Genomic DNA, 17181 nt, shown 5'->3' on the forward strand with positions numbered 1-17181 from the left:
TTACTCTGTCTGCAGAAACAATTTGTGGTTCCTATGTGAGGTGGGGCAAATCATCTGTAAAAAAATGATGGCTGATGTATTTATTATTCTGTCTGGTGGGACAATCTGCATAGTTTTCATCCCCAGAATAAATTTAGCTGGGAAATCTGAAACAATTCTAAGTGGAATAATGAAAAAAAAATCCTTCCAGTTCCTGACATTTTTATTGATTACAGGGCCCTATACAGAAATATTTCGATCCCAAAGGCAGTGCATTAGAGATGAACAGGGAATGAATACACAAGGGTACTGAAAAGCAGGAAACCCATGGACCTCAGAGGATCCACAATTTCATCTTCTGCTTTGCTATCTTTCCTGCCTAAGAACCAAGCCCTACAAGTGTCTTCATTCTGCTTACATCAAGGGGGGACAAAAATATTCAGAGCCTTTTTCTTTGTTCACTATGTGCACAAAGTGCCTAGGTCTGCCAAGCACAGGCTGTTTTCTGACTGTTATTTTCAGTGGTACCCGAACTGTTGTGTGGTGCCTGTAGTGCACAAACAAGGTGCCTTTAAGACTCTTAGACTCTTACAGTGTTATTTATAATGCAAGCTATTGGGCCTGATAGTTTCTGCAACTATACCTCTTGCATGGAAATACTGGGTATGCGTAAAGCTTCTAACTAGGTATGGCCTCTTCATAAAGCAAGTGGAATATGCTGCTGTATATGCAAGACAACAGAAAACCAATTCCAGGATGCCATTCACAGTTATTTCTKTCCAGTTAAATGATTCCCTTCCCTTCTTTCCAGTGCTAATTTACAGTAACAGAGACTGCTATATATATATTTTAAATAAAACATTGTAATAATTTCACAGCACTGGAAGACACTGATTAGAGTTAAGGTGTTTTGTGACTCATTTGACTTCAATGGAGTTACACCAGGGATACATTTAGGGCCTATAAATCCTTATTTTCCCTGTTGATCAAACAGTTGTTTAACTATTGCAAGCCTCTTGGGCATTATCAGCTTTCATGTAAGTTTGTGATTCTATCCTTAAGACTTCCTTAAATTTTATCTTCTTATGTTCAGTCATTTTCTCAGCTCTCAGCTGTACAGCTAAAATCTCCTGCCATCGTGCATTCTCAGGTGGGCATTCATGACTTACTATGATTTCCATTAGACAGTGATGTATTTTTTATTAAGCCTACATTAGGCTTGATATCCTCTATGGTTCCTTTGAACTTGAGGAAGCAACTGATATTTTTGTGGCATTCTGAAATGGCATTATGATCCCTTTTTCATTTTGTTCAAGTGTCTGTGGATTKCTTCTGGCTTTCTTAATTTCCACTACATATGGTCCCAAACCAGTTCAGTCTTAATAAGTACAAGTAGTTCTCAAACCCTTGTTCTTTTATAGTGAGAAACAGCTCCTCTTCCAGTTCTTCATAGTTCTTCAGTATTTATTGTGGCTTTTTTCAGCATTCTCAGGTTCTTTCAACTGATTTTTCTTTTGCTGCTGCTATTGTTAAATGCCAACACTTACATGTGACTGCAGTAAATTGTTTTTTCTTCCTTTTCTCTGATCCTGCCAGCTCTTCTTGGGAGGCTGCAGGAATATGGTTCTTGCTTCCCTTCTGCCACCCCAAATTCCTCCCAATTTTGAGTCGTCTGCCTTAACTGTAGCAGTTTCTGCCTCACTGAATAGGGTATTTAGATTTTATCGTCTCCTTTATTTAGACAAGGCTTATTGTACCACCATGATCCTCAGGGAAGTTTTATCTTGTKGAAGCCACTGTGTTCGTGTGATTCACATGTAGCATTTGTGCTATTTGTCTGCTGGCTCCAGGTTGGCCCTGGAGGTGAAATTCATATCGACTTCATTGGTAGCATTGCCTGTTGTGGAGCTGCCCCATTATGTTTTTGAGCTGCTGCTCGAATTTCTGCTGGCTRTTTGCATAGCTGCTGTTGACCTCTCTTGTCTTCCTCAGCTGCCTGCAAGAAAGTTTGCTCTGCCATGTAGTAGGCAACAAATAAAAATTCAGTCAGCGTTTCCAGGTGAACACTGCGTTAAGTTCATCTTCTGGTCGATGGCTAGCACAAGGTCCCAGCACAATTTGAGTCCTGCATTTGATCTTTTGTTGGATGGAGTCCTGCATGATGAGGAATTTCTTGAAAGCCTAAGATTAAACTGAGTCACAAATGCTGGTGTACTCAGGCTGGTTCCAAGTGCATATTTGGTTATGTGAAAAACAAGACTGCTGACTGTCAGAAGAATCTTTCTTATGTAAGAARCAATGTTTGGGCAGGAAAAGAAAACTGCAGGTTGGAAATGAGTACATTTGACAGACTGTGCTGAGCATGTGATCTTTTTCAAATTAATATCTGCTCTTACTGCTAGCAGTTCTTCACATATTAATGCCTTTTGCTATTTCATCCTCAATATCAATATGCATTTGAAAAAGGAAGAAGGAAGTACTTGTTCTCTTGGTTAGTTGTTGGTTAGCTTGTTGGTTAGTTTAATTCCATCCTCATAAAAGAGAGAGACTCCATACTGCTGTGTCTCAGTGATTCCAATAGCCAACAAAGTCAGTTTTGAACAACAAATACTTTTAGAATGATCAGTTCTGGCAAATTAACAGGAAATCAAATGTCATGCCGACTTCCTTCATTCACAGTAATGATTCTCAGTTAATTCTGTTGACAATGCATCAGCCAACAGAGAATTGAAGTTGCTCCTTTTTCCAGAGTTTTACTGCTTTGGAATGCTAAAATATAAACTTAAAAGTTAGTCGGATGCTGTTCTGAATTGAATTGGAAAGCCTGTCTGACCAAGGGGCTGTCATTTTTTCATACTTTCCAGAATAAGTTCTAGATAAAATTAAAGGGATGTCTCTTCAAGATCATCTCAAGACAACCCGTGCTTCTTTAAAATGGTATAGCATGTCATGTTTTACAAAGCTTCTTCTTAATACATTGTTGCAATTAATGCCCACTGTGTATTTCCACGTTCATTACAGTTAATTATTGGATGATATTGACTGCGAAGACAGACTTAGAAAACTAATTTTGCAGAAAGTCTTCATTAAAAATGGTTTAAATTGCATGCAAATTTTACAGCTCTGAAAACTGAGTTGTGATTAGACAAAGATTTGTTGGATTATAAAAGTACAAGTGTTTATTATGGCTAGTACTGAGAATAAACAGTTGCCTGCATATGCCAGCTACTATGGAAATATGTTTTTAAGTTCTAATGTGAGCTGTAAACCAAAGCTACTTCAGTTAAAAAAATTCAATACTTAAACTGTGGGGAGAAGTAGCTGGTGCCAGAGAAAACATTCCCATTTAATAATGTTTGAACATAGAGCTGTGATGCAGTTTGTAGCAAGGCAGTGAGAAAAACCCACAACTAATCCTTCATTGCAGCTGTCTGAACTCTTGGTTGTCTGCCATACTTTAAACAGCGACTTCTTTTTTTCTGGTGACTCAAGACTTGAATGACCTAGTGTGGAGAGTTTAAGCTATATACAAAAAAGAAGCTGGGCAAGAAATAGCCAAAGTAAGTTGGGTTGCACACCCCAGCAAATCAGGGTTTTGTATCTTAAGCTCTCCTCAGTGCTTCGAAAAAAAATATAAAATAAATAGATGCCTTTTTATTTATTTATTTTTGGCAAGGAAATATTCAGTGGTTTAGACACCCATTTCTACTCTCTCTCTGCTTGTCTTTCCTTAGAGTACTGGTGGTAGATGGAAACTAAATTCTGTAGAGAGTTCTGAATTTTTCAAGCTTATAAATGCTAACCTTTTTTTGGAGAGAGACTTCCTAAGTCTTCTTTTATTAATTTTAACTTTTTCGTCCCTTTGATGTAGCTTTTAGGTAAGGCTTTTAAATAGAATCAAGCAACAAATGTGCTTTTTTACTGATTAAATCTTTTTGCAAAGTAATGGAACTTTGCTTACTTTTAAGTGGAAATAAGGTTGGCAGAGGTATAATTTCATGTGAATMCCAACTTAGAAGAAAAAAAAACCCAGACTTTATGCCTTTGTCCCATTCTCACTATCACTTATATGGAAAGGGATCGAACATGTTATTATTTGAACTAGTGCTAACCCTGTAGTTGGACAAGTATTACCACTCTGGTCAGTTTTTGTCATAACTAATTTTAAAATGGTCTTTTGCAGATGTATTTTATAGTCTTTCATAGCTGCATCCTGTGTTGCATCTTAGCATTACAAAATAATGGAAATGAAAAATTGAAAATTATTTAACTTAAGGAAAAAAAACAAACTTCAGTGCCCACGGAGACAAATCCCCAGTGTAACAGCTTACAAGACAAGGTATTCAGTAAAGTCGTACAGTGTAATAAACCACATATTGTCACCTAGCTGGCAAAAGAAAGCCACAAAGAAAGAGGAGGATTTGGGACTGAGACCTTACTGAAACTTAAAATCAGTGACCCTAATGTTTCTGTATCCAGAGGAGCAAACGACCCTTGGTCTCAAGGGTTTGATCCCAAAAGCACTGGCAAGAGAAAGTTCCTGCAAGGTCTCCCAATATCATTAATATGGCACCTTGAAGGGTCACTTCYCATCCTGCCTGGTAGCAAACTGATAGAGATCTGTGCCCAGGTGCTGCAGGAAAAGAGCTGTATACAATGGTGACCCAGTTAATAGGTAGGTGTTGAAAAGGCGAGGAGGGTAAAGGGAAAATGTTTTAGTCATGTCTTCACCTATCAGTTCCCTTGATGATACTGGTGAGTTGATTTTGGCCAACCTATATGGATTTCCTTGAAGTGGATAATACATGACTTTTATCATGGCAATACTCCATTCCTTTATGTATAAAGTCACCATCACAAAATTGTCCCTGATATTTCCTCATTTATTTTTTGCCCACAGTTGGTACTTCTAGCCGTGACTTGCTATACCAAGTAATTCCTTTCTGTGTTTTGGCCTTTTAATTTTCTGATTGTGTCTTTGTTGTTCTCTGTATACTGGTGTGCAAACTTACTGTCTTTAATTAGCCAAATTTCACACACAAAGGAAGTTTGTCAAATGTATCATTATGGAGAGTTTATCCCCGTTTTTTGATCAGCTTTCTCGGACTACATGAATCACTCCAGTAAAGTAAACCTGCAAGAATRGGCAGATTCTGCTTCAAGGGGACATCTGCTAAGACATTTTTCTAAGCAGAACTGGGCTTTTCAACTAACCTTTCAATATTGAAGGGTTTTCTTCAAGAGTTATCCAAGTGACAGACTTACCTTTTCTCACTGAATATGTAGGCAAATAGGATGATTTSCACAAGAACATACACAGTCAGTTCTTTTCACTTTTTTATAACTTGATTTTTATTTAAACACCTCCAAAGCATTATGTTAATGTACATTTTCTCCTGGTCATGAATAACAAGTATTTCTAAATCTCAAATAAGATCCCTGTACAGTTTCTGTTTGTAATTATATTTTGACTCTGTTTTTTACATGTTCAGCTGCGGAGCCTAATAGTATTGACATTTCATTTTGAACGATGCTGCACAGAAGTGTAACACATATTTGCAGCTTTCACATAAACAATAGTTTAAATGGATCTTCCTGTGTTTATTTGGAAGCATATTTCCACAAGATTTCACATGGAATGTTTTAGTTGAGTTAAGAGTCTCCATAAAGTTGTTTAGTGCTAAATCCTTGGCTTTTTTCTTGAAAAAAAAATGCTGCATAAAAAAATAGTTTACAACATAAATTCTAGGTTATTTCATATTCTAGAATGCATTAAAAGCATAAAGTCATGTGTATTTCAGGGAACACAATATTTACAAATCTGTACATTTTCTGTTGATGTATATTTACTGTAGCTCTAGTCAAGCAATTAGATTCAACTCTTACCACTCTAAGATCAAACACTCCAAGATAAGGTATAGGTGTCATTTAAAAATACTTTATTTTCCTTACCGGCCTTAAGATTGATGAGTATACGATGGGCCAAATTCTGCACTCCATTTCATAAAGTCTGTTTTCCATGGAGTCAGAGGTAATTATCACTGTGACCTCAGGCAGAATGAGAAAGAATGTGAACTCCGTTGAGTCACTTTTTCTTACTCCAATATTTTGAACTGCTGAACTACTTAAGTATTTTGGCTAAGACTGTGCAGTAGAGGTGGCAGATTAATTCATTTCTGACTTGCAGATTATTCACAGTTGCCAGTTTTTCTCTTGTTCATTCTCAAAGGTAAGGGAGAAAACTTGATATCGAATGCACCAGAATTATTAGAAAGGCTTCTAGCAAAATCCTTCCTCTCTCTTCCTGTTTATGCTTAAAAATTGTGTGAAATGGAATGGAGTTGAGAAAACCCCTATATTTTTACATTAATGCTGAGTCTAAAAGTCAAGTGTTYGCATTTTATCAGATGGATATGATTTCTCTCTTTCCCAGGTTTGATTTATCTTTAAAACCTCAGCAAGCAGCTTTCTAACTGGATACTCATCTTCCATAGCCAGTCTTAGCCCCACCACTTCAACAGATGAAAGAACAGRAGGGTGAAAATTGGTCATTGGTTCATATGGCAGAAATACTTTATATGGCTTCAGTTGTCCAAAGGTGCTTACTGGCTGTGAGTTGAAATTCAGCATCTTGATCAACTGGTATTAAGAGGGAGCACTTATGTTCAGAAAAGCAACTGACATCAGATAGGGTTGCAAAGTGCTTCATCATTGTCTGGCTCTTTAATATGAAGTTATTCATCATCATACCTGAGCTCAAGTGTATTCTTACTCCTCTCTTGTTAATATTAAAAGAAGGATGGCATTTCTACAGTACTCTCAATTCAAGGGAGACATCATGACTTCTATAAAAAGATTAGTATAAGAATGGCACTTCCTTGCTAAGGCTAAAATAACACCTTACAGAAAAATACCATAGTGACCCAACATTTTTGGGTTGTTAATTTTACAATGTTGAAAAAAAGTACCTTAGTAATCATTGCAAATCCTACCCATTAGAGTATGGCAACAAATAGTTTTTCCTTGTAAGACGCATCAGGTAATAATTTGTTACTGTGGTTTATCCTGACCAGTTTGGTTATTTCTTAAAGAAGGAACAAACAGCAAATATGTGGTTGCTCCAAAAACATCCTTTTCCTGTCCTTCCCTCCTTTTTTTCCCCTCTTTCTTTTCCTGTTCCACTAAGAATAGACCAAACAGGCCTGACTAGCCCCGCCATTAGGCCGTAACCAGATAACACAGAAATTAATCAATTAATTTATTATTAATAGGAGCAAAATGTAAAAGCAGAACAAACTGTAGATGTGCTACTAAGCACACTGTGTCCTGCTGTTGTTTCCAAAAGACTCTCGTGACAAAAACGTACAGATTCTTTAGCTCTGAAAGGTCAGATATGCTAAACTGTGATTTCAAAAAGCTGAAATCTCTTCTGTCTTCTGTGTTCTTTTAGGTTGTTTTTTCTGCTTTCTTCACTGCTGGATTTTAGTATCCATGAGTCATGTGATCTTTTTAGTGTCAATATATATAATTTTTTCTCTGATTTCCAACCTCTCTCCCAAACACTCCGATTTAGACTTTCTGCATTTCAATATGTTGTTGGTGGTAGTGGTGGTAGCAATGATGTCTGGGTTGACACCTTCCATTCAGTTTATAAACAGAATTTTTTTGCTGACGTTTTTTGAAAAACCACACAGCCAGTACAGCTGCGGCCAGTAACAAGCACAGAAGAATCACAATGACTGCTATGATAGCACCTTTACTTGACTTGGGACAGTCCTCTCCCTCACATGGTTCGGAAGTGGGGAAAAGCTGTTCCTCAAGGCCTTGGGTGAGATTTTCATGCTCAGCCAACTCTTGGGATGATGTGTGAGTAATGATGTCTGGAGTTGGTGCAGTGGTTGCTACTTGAGCTGGGTAAAGCGTTGTTTCTTTTGATTCTGAATGCAGAGTGTGATCGAAAGGGCTGACTACCACAGAGGTTTCTGACACAGATGTCTTCAGGCTAGTGACATCAAAAAGCACTGTTGTAACAGGCTCCTGAGTTGTGAGTTCCAGAGACGTAGTTGTGTGGTCCCCCAAAGTGTCCTCATAACCTCTGCTCACACTTAGGTTCTCCAGAACACTCACTGATGTGAATGCTACTGGTGTCTCTTTGACCTCATCATCTGTCCTTGCTGTCACTGTCGCTATTTCTGTTAAACCTTCCTCTGGAGTTGGGCTACCATTGCCTGATTTTCTAACTTCAACATGATTTGGTTGGTCTGTTGTGAGAATGAGGTCTTCTTCTGTACCCATTGATCCATCAACTTTATCCCCCTCCTCTTCATCATCTTCTACCACTTCTTGCGTTACTGGATAACCGTCTAACCATGACTCGTCAGTAATGGCAACTGTATCTATCTCTGCCTTTGTATCATTTGTTGTGAGAATGGGCCCAATGGGGAAATCCTCAGTGTCATAAAACATTTTGGCACTAGGTTCATTATACACTGTCTTCACCCCAATGTGGTTATCACCTTCAGAAAAATGTACTTTTGTGGAATCATCTGTTTCTTTCTGTGATTCAGGCTCACTAAAAGCCTCTGATGGAAACCAAAACAAGTTCTTTTGGCTTAGGAGTGAGACTGGAGATTCAGTTGGTGCCTTGCTTCCTTTTTCAGGAGTATCTATTACCTTAGTAATTACCTTAGTAATATCTTTGATTCCTCCAGTTCTTCTATCCTCCATACTTTTAGTGAAGGAAAGTTGATCTTGTTCCTGCTCAATTTCCTCTTTGCCATTGCCATGTTTGCTCTCAACAATAGGTATTGATCTGTCATCTGGAAAATTATCTTCATAGTCAATGTGTGTCTCAGTTTCATCTAGAAAAAAAGTAAAACAACAAAATCAAATATTCAATTTCACAAAAAAAAAAAAAAAAAAGCTGTTAGGCTCTTTTTTTTTTTTTTTTTTTGATAGCTAAGACAAAATGTATACCGATTTGCAGACATTACTTTTCATGAAGTGTTATTTTTTAAAAAAATGAAGATGGTCCACCATGAGCTTGATAGGCAGAGCTTGATAGGCAATATCAAATTTTTAAAAATGAGGGTAGGTTACTGCTAATATCTTGTCTTTCTACATGTTTTTTAAAAGAAGTACATATTCTACTGTCAGGAAGTAAGGGTTTCTTTCAGTTCCTTATTATTTTCTCAAATATTTACTCTCCCTAAGGCGAGTATTTTTTCCAGACTTGAGGGGAAAAAAAAAGATCATTTTCAAGCAGGAAAGATGTGTGGAAAGGAATGTGTAAAAATTAACAAAAAAAAACTAATAAAATAACTTCATCCCTGGAACGTAATTGTCTTTGAGACTTTTGAGTTGTCTTATATTCAAAACTGTGTGTTCACTTGTTATCATTACAGTATTTTCTTAAATGAACTTGATGTTGCAATGATACTCCACCTAGYGACATGTGAATTGAACAGTATTTCTTATCTCATAAGCAACTTTTTCAGGTTGCCCAAGGAAAAAGCCCTGACCAAAGCTGACATAGAGTTCTACATATCTTCATCTGAACAATGAAGATTTATTTCCTGTGACTATAAAGGTTGAAAACTCTGTCTTCAAACACCTAAAAACTATAAAGACTAACGCTTAGGTATCAAGATAATGTCCACTGTAATCAATACTTGGGCTTCTTTTAAGATATGAAATGTTACCAAAATAATCAAGTGAAAAACAGAGAAAAAAGAAGTGTGCAACATATGGGCAGATTCATCACATTATCTGTTTGAATTAGAAGTAGTCCCCATGCCTCTCCAGACCTACCATTCATAGCAAAATATCCTTGACGCAGAGGGCAAAAGTAAGTATATAATATTGAATTGTCATGCATTGTAATTCATACTTTTCCCTTCTTTTTAAGCCTTAGCCCAATGAAGAGAATTTTTCAAACTAGACAGAGCAGTTGATTTTTAGCTCGCACAAGTTTTACTTCACAGAAAGTTGATGTAATTAATTGATGAGATTTATGCTGGCATAAAAAGTCCTWGAATATAGTGCCTTAGGATATGGAAAATAAAACAAACTGAATCATGGTGAGAATTTTTCTTTTTAAGAGAGTGTTTAGTCTTTAGTGAAGACAGTGAAGCAATAAATCTAGCTTGGCATGGGGAACAAGAAATTAACAGGAGCAGCCATATAGCAAATGAATACATTCAGAAACCCTTATCTTTTTGTCTGTTTACACTCCACTAAATTGGAATCACATTTTCATCTGGGGCCCACCTCCAAATCCGAATGAGTCACATTCTCCTTGGAGGCTCTGTTCTAGGATCCTGTTCTGGCACAGCCATTTTTGGTCTACTCTTAAAAAGGACTAGAAACACTCTTATCAAAAAACACTTAGTGGTGATAGGGTTCACACCACTTTTTTTTTCTTTTTTTTTTTTTTCCTGTGACATAACAGCTTAATTTGGGGCCTAGAAGATTAATTTGGGGCCTAGAGCAGAATATTAGCAAAAGGTATTTTTCTTGGAGTAGCGTCTGAATCTACCATTAACTGAAGTAGTTATGCTGATGAAACTGAAATGTAGGACATATCCTGTGGAGAATTAATATCTATGTTAAAATTATGCTGAAGAAATGGCTGATCTAAGCAGCTCCACTCTCATATGAGAGTAAGGGTGTACAATGAAAACTGTACAGCAATGCTAACAAGATCTYGATCTCTCTCCTGGTCTCTCCTGTTCTCTCTCTCTCCTGGCCCTGGCCTTCTCCTCTCATTAAGTAAATCCCTGTATGTTCTTTGTCCTCTTCAAAGCAAGGAAGAAAAAACAAAATGAAACTCTTCCATCTTGTACAAATGGGATTTAACAGATTATGGAATCCAGTTCTTGGAGTGGCAAGAYTTGTGGTAGGACCCCTACTTTTCTAATTGATCTGAAAATCTCCTCCAACAGTTWTCCAGATAAATATTAAAGAGCAGAGAGTATCTCAGAGTACAAGATCATTTTAGCAACATTTTTATGAAACTCGATGTGCAAATGGTCATTGCTATGTAGCATTTGTAACAGCCATCTAGTCTCACTTCGTTTCCCTTTTCCACTCTCACTAAAGAAATTTCCTACTTGATGCTTTTTTTTGAACGGAAGCAGTGCCTTAAGCTACCTTGTCCTCCGATTATTCAGATTCCTTCTAAAAGTTMGTATCTGACATGCCTGTTTCACTACAACACACTATCTGCAAAGGTAGTCTATAACTGGGTATTGAATATGTATGAAGTGTAACATGATAACATAAGAACTCACTATTTACCAAATCTGATATCCATTGTTTTCTTTTTTTGAGAGGAATAATCAGCTCAGTCTGTCTTCACCTGTATGTCTTTTGTACCTCTAACKATTTTTGTAATTCATTTATCTTTCAGATACAGGATGAAATACTAAATTTCACATTATGGTGTTCTTGTGCATCTACACACATCATTGCAGAATAATTATATTGTAAGCCTGTGGTATTTCTTTCCCATCTATTCTTCAGAAAGTAAGAGGAAGAGCCAGCCAGTATTCATATTATTGACCCTAATGGTTTATTAGTCATTGCTTAACAACTGTAATAATATGTGTTTTATAAAATTTGAAGTTATTCTCTTTTTTGTATTCTTCTTGCAGTGTATTTTTAGTCTTTTTGAAGAAAGCCTGATACAGACACATCAAGAAACAGCATGTGCTCCTGGGAAAATACAAGTCCTCAGTCTATCAGAAAATGCTTGAGTTTGTTGAACTATCAATCAGGTTTCCCAAACTCACTGTCTGTGGACCCAATCCTATATGGATAGGAATGAATTGGTGTTTTCTTTAAACTCRTTTGAGGAAAGAAAAAGTCCATTGTGGATGAAAGAGAGCCTGAGGTTGGAGTTCATTATGCCCTACTTGTCACTGCATAAGGGAGTCTTGTTCCCTTTGACAATCAGATTGTAGCCTAAGTTGTAAAGCTGCTATAATGTATTTTCATATGCAAGCACCTCTATTTGTACAGTTTTTAGCAAAGACTATCAACATAACTAATGTTAGCTTATGGGACGCCAGAATGAAAGCAACTATTGAGCTTTCTAACCATCAAAGGAAAAACAGACCCCTTTCTCAGAAGCTTTGATTTATATGATCCTGAATCGACTTACACAGTAATAATAGCCCATTCTTTCTTCTGGGCCTCAGACCTTCCAATGGCACTTAGACTTAGTATTTAGTGAGGTTGTGTTACCATGACTACCTTTCAAATCAGCTGTAAGCTTGATTTTCCAGTATCAGATTGCGTGAGTTTTACACTTCTTTTTGCTCACCACCTCAGCATGTCCTTGAGCTTTCCAAGTCTCTTGAGATTTTGTCTCAGAACTGAAGACAGCAGCAACCAGAACAATCAAGATATAGCTCGACCTCTTATCTAAACAGCTATAATATTTATTTTCRCTCTTTTTAAAACCAGATTGCAATTGATTTAAAAGTGGTTGCATCTTCCTTCCTAGCCAGGCAGGTCTGGTTTTAGGAGTAGCGCACACTGCAAGTCCTTGGTCCAAGATGAAATCTTTCTATTTTCAGCTACTGCTCTGTCTTATCTATGCCCTCGTCTGACAGACTAAAGGATCAGTGAGTACTGATTCACTATCTGATGGATTACTGAGGCTAAAATAAACATTTTACAGCAACAGATGCTGAAATAGMATACTATAAAAGATGTGAAGTTCTATTTCCATTGGTAAAATCCTTTTAATTTAGCCTTATCCTCTCCAGGAAGCACCCAATCTTAAACTGCCTTCAAGTCCTTGAATTTTTGATCCTAATTTGAAATTATTGACCCAGAATAGAGATAGATGAAAACAAAGAGTCTTGTTTTCCAGTCTCCAGCATCAGTTTAATTCTTCTACTTGATAATATATTAGCATCTGAGTTCTGTTTTGAGTGCCACTATTTTGGACAACCATGAAGTGTACTGCATATTTTGTTGAGGTATATTTGGAGTACAGGAAATTGAAACTTGATTCTCTGTAGGCCATCAAAATAAACATTTCCAGTGCAAAAAAAACCACATTTTTTAAGAACATCTAAGCAGTTACATTAAAAATTAACAAGTTGACACATGTCTCTAAATATGTGGAGGATATGGTACATTTAGACTTACCTGCCTAAATTCAGTGAAATCTGTGTACTACTGCCTCTTTCAGATCTACTCATTTGAACCGGATTAGGTATATACACACAATCATGTTTCTATCACACCAACCAGAGTATGCTACTGAGAATTTATGTTGCTGGTGTATACTAGCTACAAGATGTCTCATTCTTGTAGGAAACCCATTGTAATTTTTCTAACTAATCTGATTTGTCAGAATCAGTTCAAGCTAGATTGATACTTTACATTAATCATACAGCTAAGTGACAGAGCTGAGAAAAGAATCAAAGCTTGACTTTTTTTTTTTTTTTAATAGACCATAGATATATTTTGCAGCTTATTTTACTTGTCTGTCACAACTCTCCCTTTCCACTTGCAAATAATTAATTAAATAAATAAAAACAAAAAGCAAATATGAATAAAATCTACATTTTCTTTTATCTTTCACATTAAAAAATAAAATAATAACTGATGTTGGCTTCTCATGCTTACAGACCACTTGAATGTGAAACAATTGTATTCTTAAAAATTCAGCAGAACTGTGTGTAATGAGGCACAAAGACTGAGGGCTGCAGATGAAGCTTTCAGAGGTGTTCAGTGTCAGCTGAATCACCCTTACATTGAAGTCAAAAGATCTCCAGCCAGACCAGCACTGAATACATTAGAAAGGTGMCCAAGTACTCACACAGCGTAGAACGCTTAGATGTGCAGAAGATACGGCCTCTCCTGCCACTTGCTTACAGCTAAAAAAGAAATCCAAAGCAGTGAAGAGGAAAGGATAAAGTACATTTACAGGGCAGATATTTGACACGATTTCTCAGCCATCTAATCTGCCTTCTTTTTTTAGGAAGCAAACTGGAGGACATTTGATCTAGCCTAATACAGCACAGCTCTGATCCTTCCACTGAAATGCTTGTATTAGCATTGCTGATCCTGAACCCAACAGTTCATTTCAGAGAAGAGGAAAGAATGTCCTTTAGCAACTGTTGGTTTAGTTCCTCTGCCTGTTGGACGGCCACAGAATGTCACACAGTGACTGCTTTCACACGTTATTACAATGCCAATTTTCAGGATATATTTTGTGAAACAAATATGTTCTCTCCACAGAAACAGAAAAAATAAGAAACTGTAAAAACATTTATTCCCCTGTTCTCTGCTCAAGGTTACTTTGTTAGGTTAAATATTTCTGTGTTTTCAGTTAGAACACAGCATCCTTTCATGATGAAAAATTACAGGAAATACTAACTGTACAGAGCCACTATTTTCTTTAAAAGCATCTTCATTAAAAAATACAGTACATTACCTCATGTGTGCCATTTGCAATATATTGTTTGCTTAATTTACAACATACTTTACTGTATCCAGAATCCACTTAGTATAACCCCAAAATGATTTTGTTCAATTATGCTCATAGACAAATTTTGCCAGTGTATTTTGGATTATGTGAGTATTGATGCATAATGTACTTTTCCATTTGATTTATGGATTTGCCAACAATACCAACTACATTCACGTCCCTGAGAGTAGAATGGACCATTTCTATTCTAGCTGGCTCACAGCAGAGATGAAAGATGATCATAAAACCACTTCAATAAACACCTAAGTGCTATATTTAGAGCCCAGTAAGATGATAGCTCCCTAATTTTGAATCTGCTCTTATTAAACAATTGGACACAAAAGCAACAGAAACCTCATTACTGCTCTTTTGTCAGAGATTCTGCTTGTAAAACTGGGTATTATGATGTGGCACTTAAAACATTGGACAGTAATATATAATTGTAATATCTGTAAGTCTCAAAATAAATCATGAAGCTGGATAAAAATTACCTTTATTTCATGGATGAGGTAGGAAAAAAGCAACAGAGAATAGCGTAGTTGACTTGCCTGTAGTCTCAAAGACATTGCCAGATTTAGGAACAGATCTTACGTCTGACCAGAGGTTTTTTCCACATGGCTCTGTTGTGTTGTTATGTTGTGTGGCATAAAAGCAATGGATGTTACATTCCAGCTGCTCACTCAGAGCATATTCAGCATCAGAGAACTATCAGCTTACAAACAGCTAAATATAGCCCGCAGATGCTCACTGAAGTGTCTCTATGGTCATCTTTCCTCTGTCATGAGACAGTTAGAATAGAAATGGTCCATTCTGCCCCCAGGGATGTAAATTTTCTGTAAATACAGTCATTTGCCTTCACAACAGTAAAGTTACTCCCTTGCCTCAAAGCATCTGAAAACTGGTGTGTGTATGTTGTCTTCTGGAGTACTTAGCTAATAAGGATTCTTCTCTCTGCTATAACCTCAATATATCTGACAAGGTAAATAAGGCTTCCTTTATTGAAACTCCAATTTTTGTTCTTTTTCACAATTTTATGTATTTATTTAAATAATCAACTCTAACATTAGAAATCAAACACATTTTGCTTTTCTTGTAAAGCATCCATTACTAAAGAACTGTGATTAGAAAGACCGAATATGTAATTATTAATGATTCACTGAATATAYGTAATATTTTCGGTTACAAGTCCTTAAAGTGTTTTAGAAACAATAATCAGAGGAAGCTCCTCAGCATGAAATCTACATTTAAATCATTTAAAAAGTTATCATTCACAATACTACATCTGATCCAAAGCTCTAGTGCTGCTGTTTGTGATTTTACAACCACACTTTCCTATTTCTTCTAAAAATATTTTTCTCTCCCCTGCTGCTGTGTCAAAGGCTCAGGCAAAACAGGGGAAATAGACTATTTATGTAGGGAAAACAGTGAAACACACACAGCTTAAATGACCTGATTCTCGCCTTTCTTTACTCTGGTGTAATGCAGTTTTATTTTTATGTTTGATAAAATTAGCATTTCCACTAAACCCAGTGAAGGAAAAATATTTATTAATTTGGTGGAGGTTACAGCCGATTCAGACCCAATGGATTATTGTTGATGTAGATCTCTCTTTTCCTTCTCTCCCTCTCTACTCCCTCCCCTGCAGCAGCATTTCACTTAGTCATCTGAGTCATCTGTTTGTAGCAATAGTTCTAGAAATTGAAACAGTTCAGAAAGAAGACAGAATATTCTATTTTTTTCTGGACTACCTCTTTTCCACTTAGATGGTTTTAAATATTTAGTTCCCTGGTGCACAGACACAACTCATTTTTGCTAAGAACTCTTTTGATCTTTTTTCCTCATTATCCTTCATCTGGTGTTATGTATATATGAATAAAAATTACTCCTAACATGATCCTGGGCATTAAGGCATATATGTTCTGAAAGGGATATATGTGCTAACTGAAGCTAATAGAAATAACTTCACTCTATTTCATCTTCCAACATCTGTCCTTTTCTATCTGTCCAGCTGTGTAATAGCCCACTCCTTTTTTTAAAWTATATATCCTTTTTGCCAAGAATATAATCTTAAAGGTGTGATAACTCTCTGGGGGATAAAAAAAAAAAAAAAAAGATTCTCTCAGAACTATTCTGAAATATTGGGGGAAAAAAATGAGCTTTATGCATTGAATAAAATTAAATGAGAATGAGAAAGCAATAGATTTCAGAGTGCATCCAAATCTGTATTCATGGTACTGTTTAAGCTACATTTAAACAAATGGAAAGACAAAAGTTTGTTAAAGAACCTAACTAACATATAAAGGCATTTTTTTCTAGGTTTAAATTAAGTAAATGCTCTTGCTATCTTTTCCCAGAGCTTTAACTGAGTTTGGTGGTGATTGTTGTTGTTGTTGTTTGTTTGCTTTTAAAGGCCATAGTTCCTTAAGTAAAGCTATTTGGTAAAACAAATCCACATCCATTCTGTTATAGAAGGAAATATCTAGGTAGCTACCCTCTGTGTTTGCAAAGAAAATTTCTAAAAGCATAGTACATTATAAAATTTGTCTGCTCTGTAATAGGGGAACCTAAAAATAATATGCTTTTTGTTTTAATTTTTACCCTAATTGTATCTACAAGTTACCATTCTGTTACAGGCTCCACTTCTGGCATGGGCAGCTCTGTCGATTTATGCATGTCTTTACTTTTCCTGACTTCCTACAAAGAGTGGCATTTAT

General features: G+C 36.4%; 1 protein-coding gene across 1 annotated transcript in view; it reads right to left on the minus strand.

Annotated features, from left to right (window-relative positions):
- Positions 1-7548: 7548 nt before the first annotated feature.
- Positions 7549-17181, minus strand: part of SUSD5 (sushi domain containing 5) — a 40874-nt gene continuing 31241 nt past the window's right edge. The window contains exon 5 of the mRNA XM_026034990.1: positions 7549-8840. Within this exon, the coding sequence (XP_025890775.1) occupies positions 7549-8840 (1292 nt within the window). The remainder of the gene's footprint in view (positions 8841-17181) is intronic.

Source organism: Nothoprocta perdicaria, unplaced genomic scaffold, assembly GCF_003342845.1.
Source record: "Nothoprocta perdicaria isolate Ctin4 unplaced genomic scaffold, notPer1 scaffold_154, whole genome shotgun sequence".
Taxonomy (NCBI): Eukaryota; Metazoa; Chordata; class Aves; order Tinamiformes; family Tinamidae; genus Nothoprocta; species Nothoprocta perdicaria.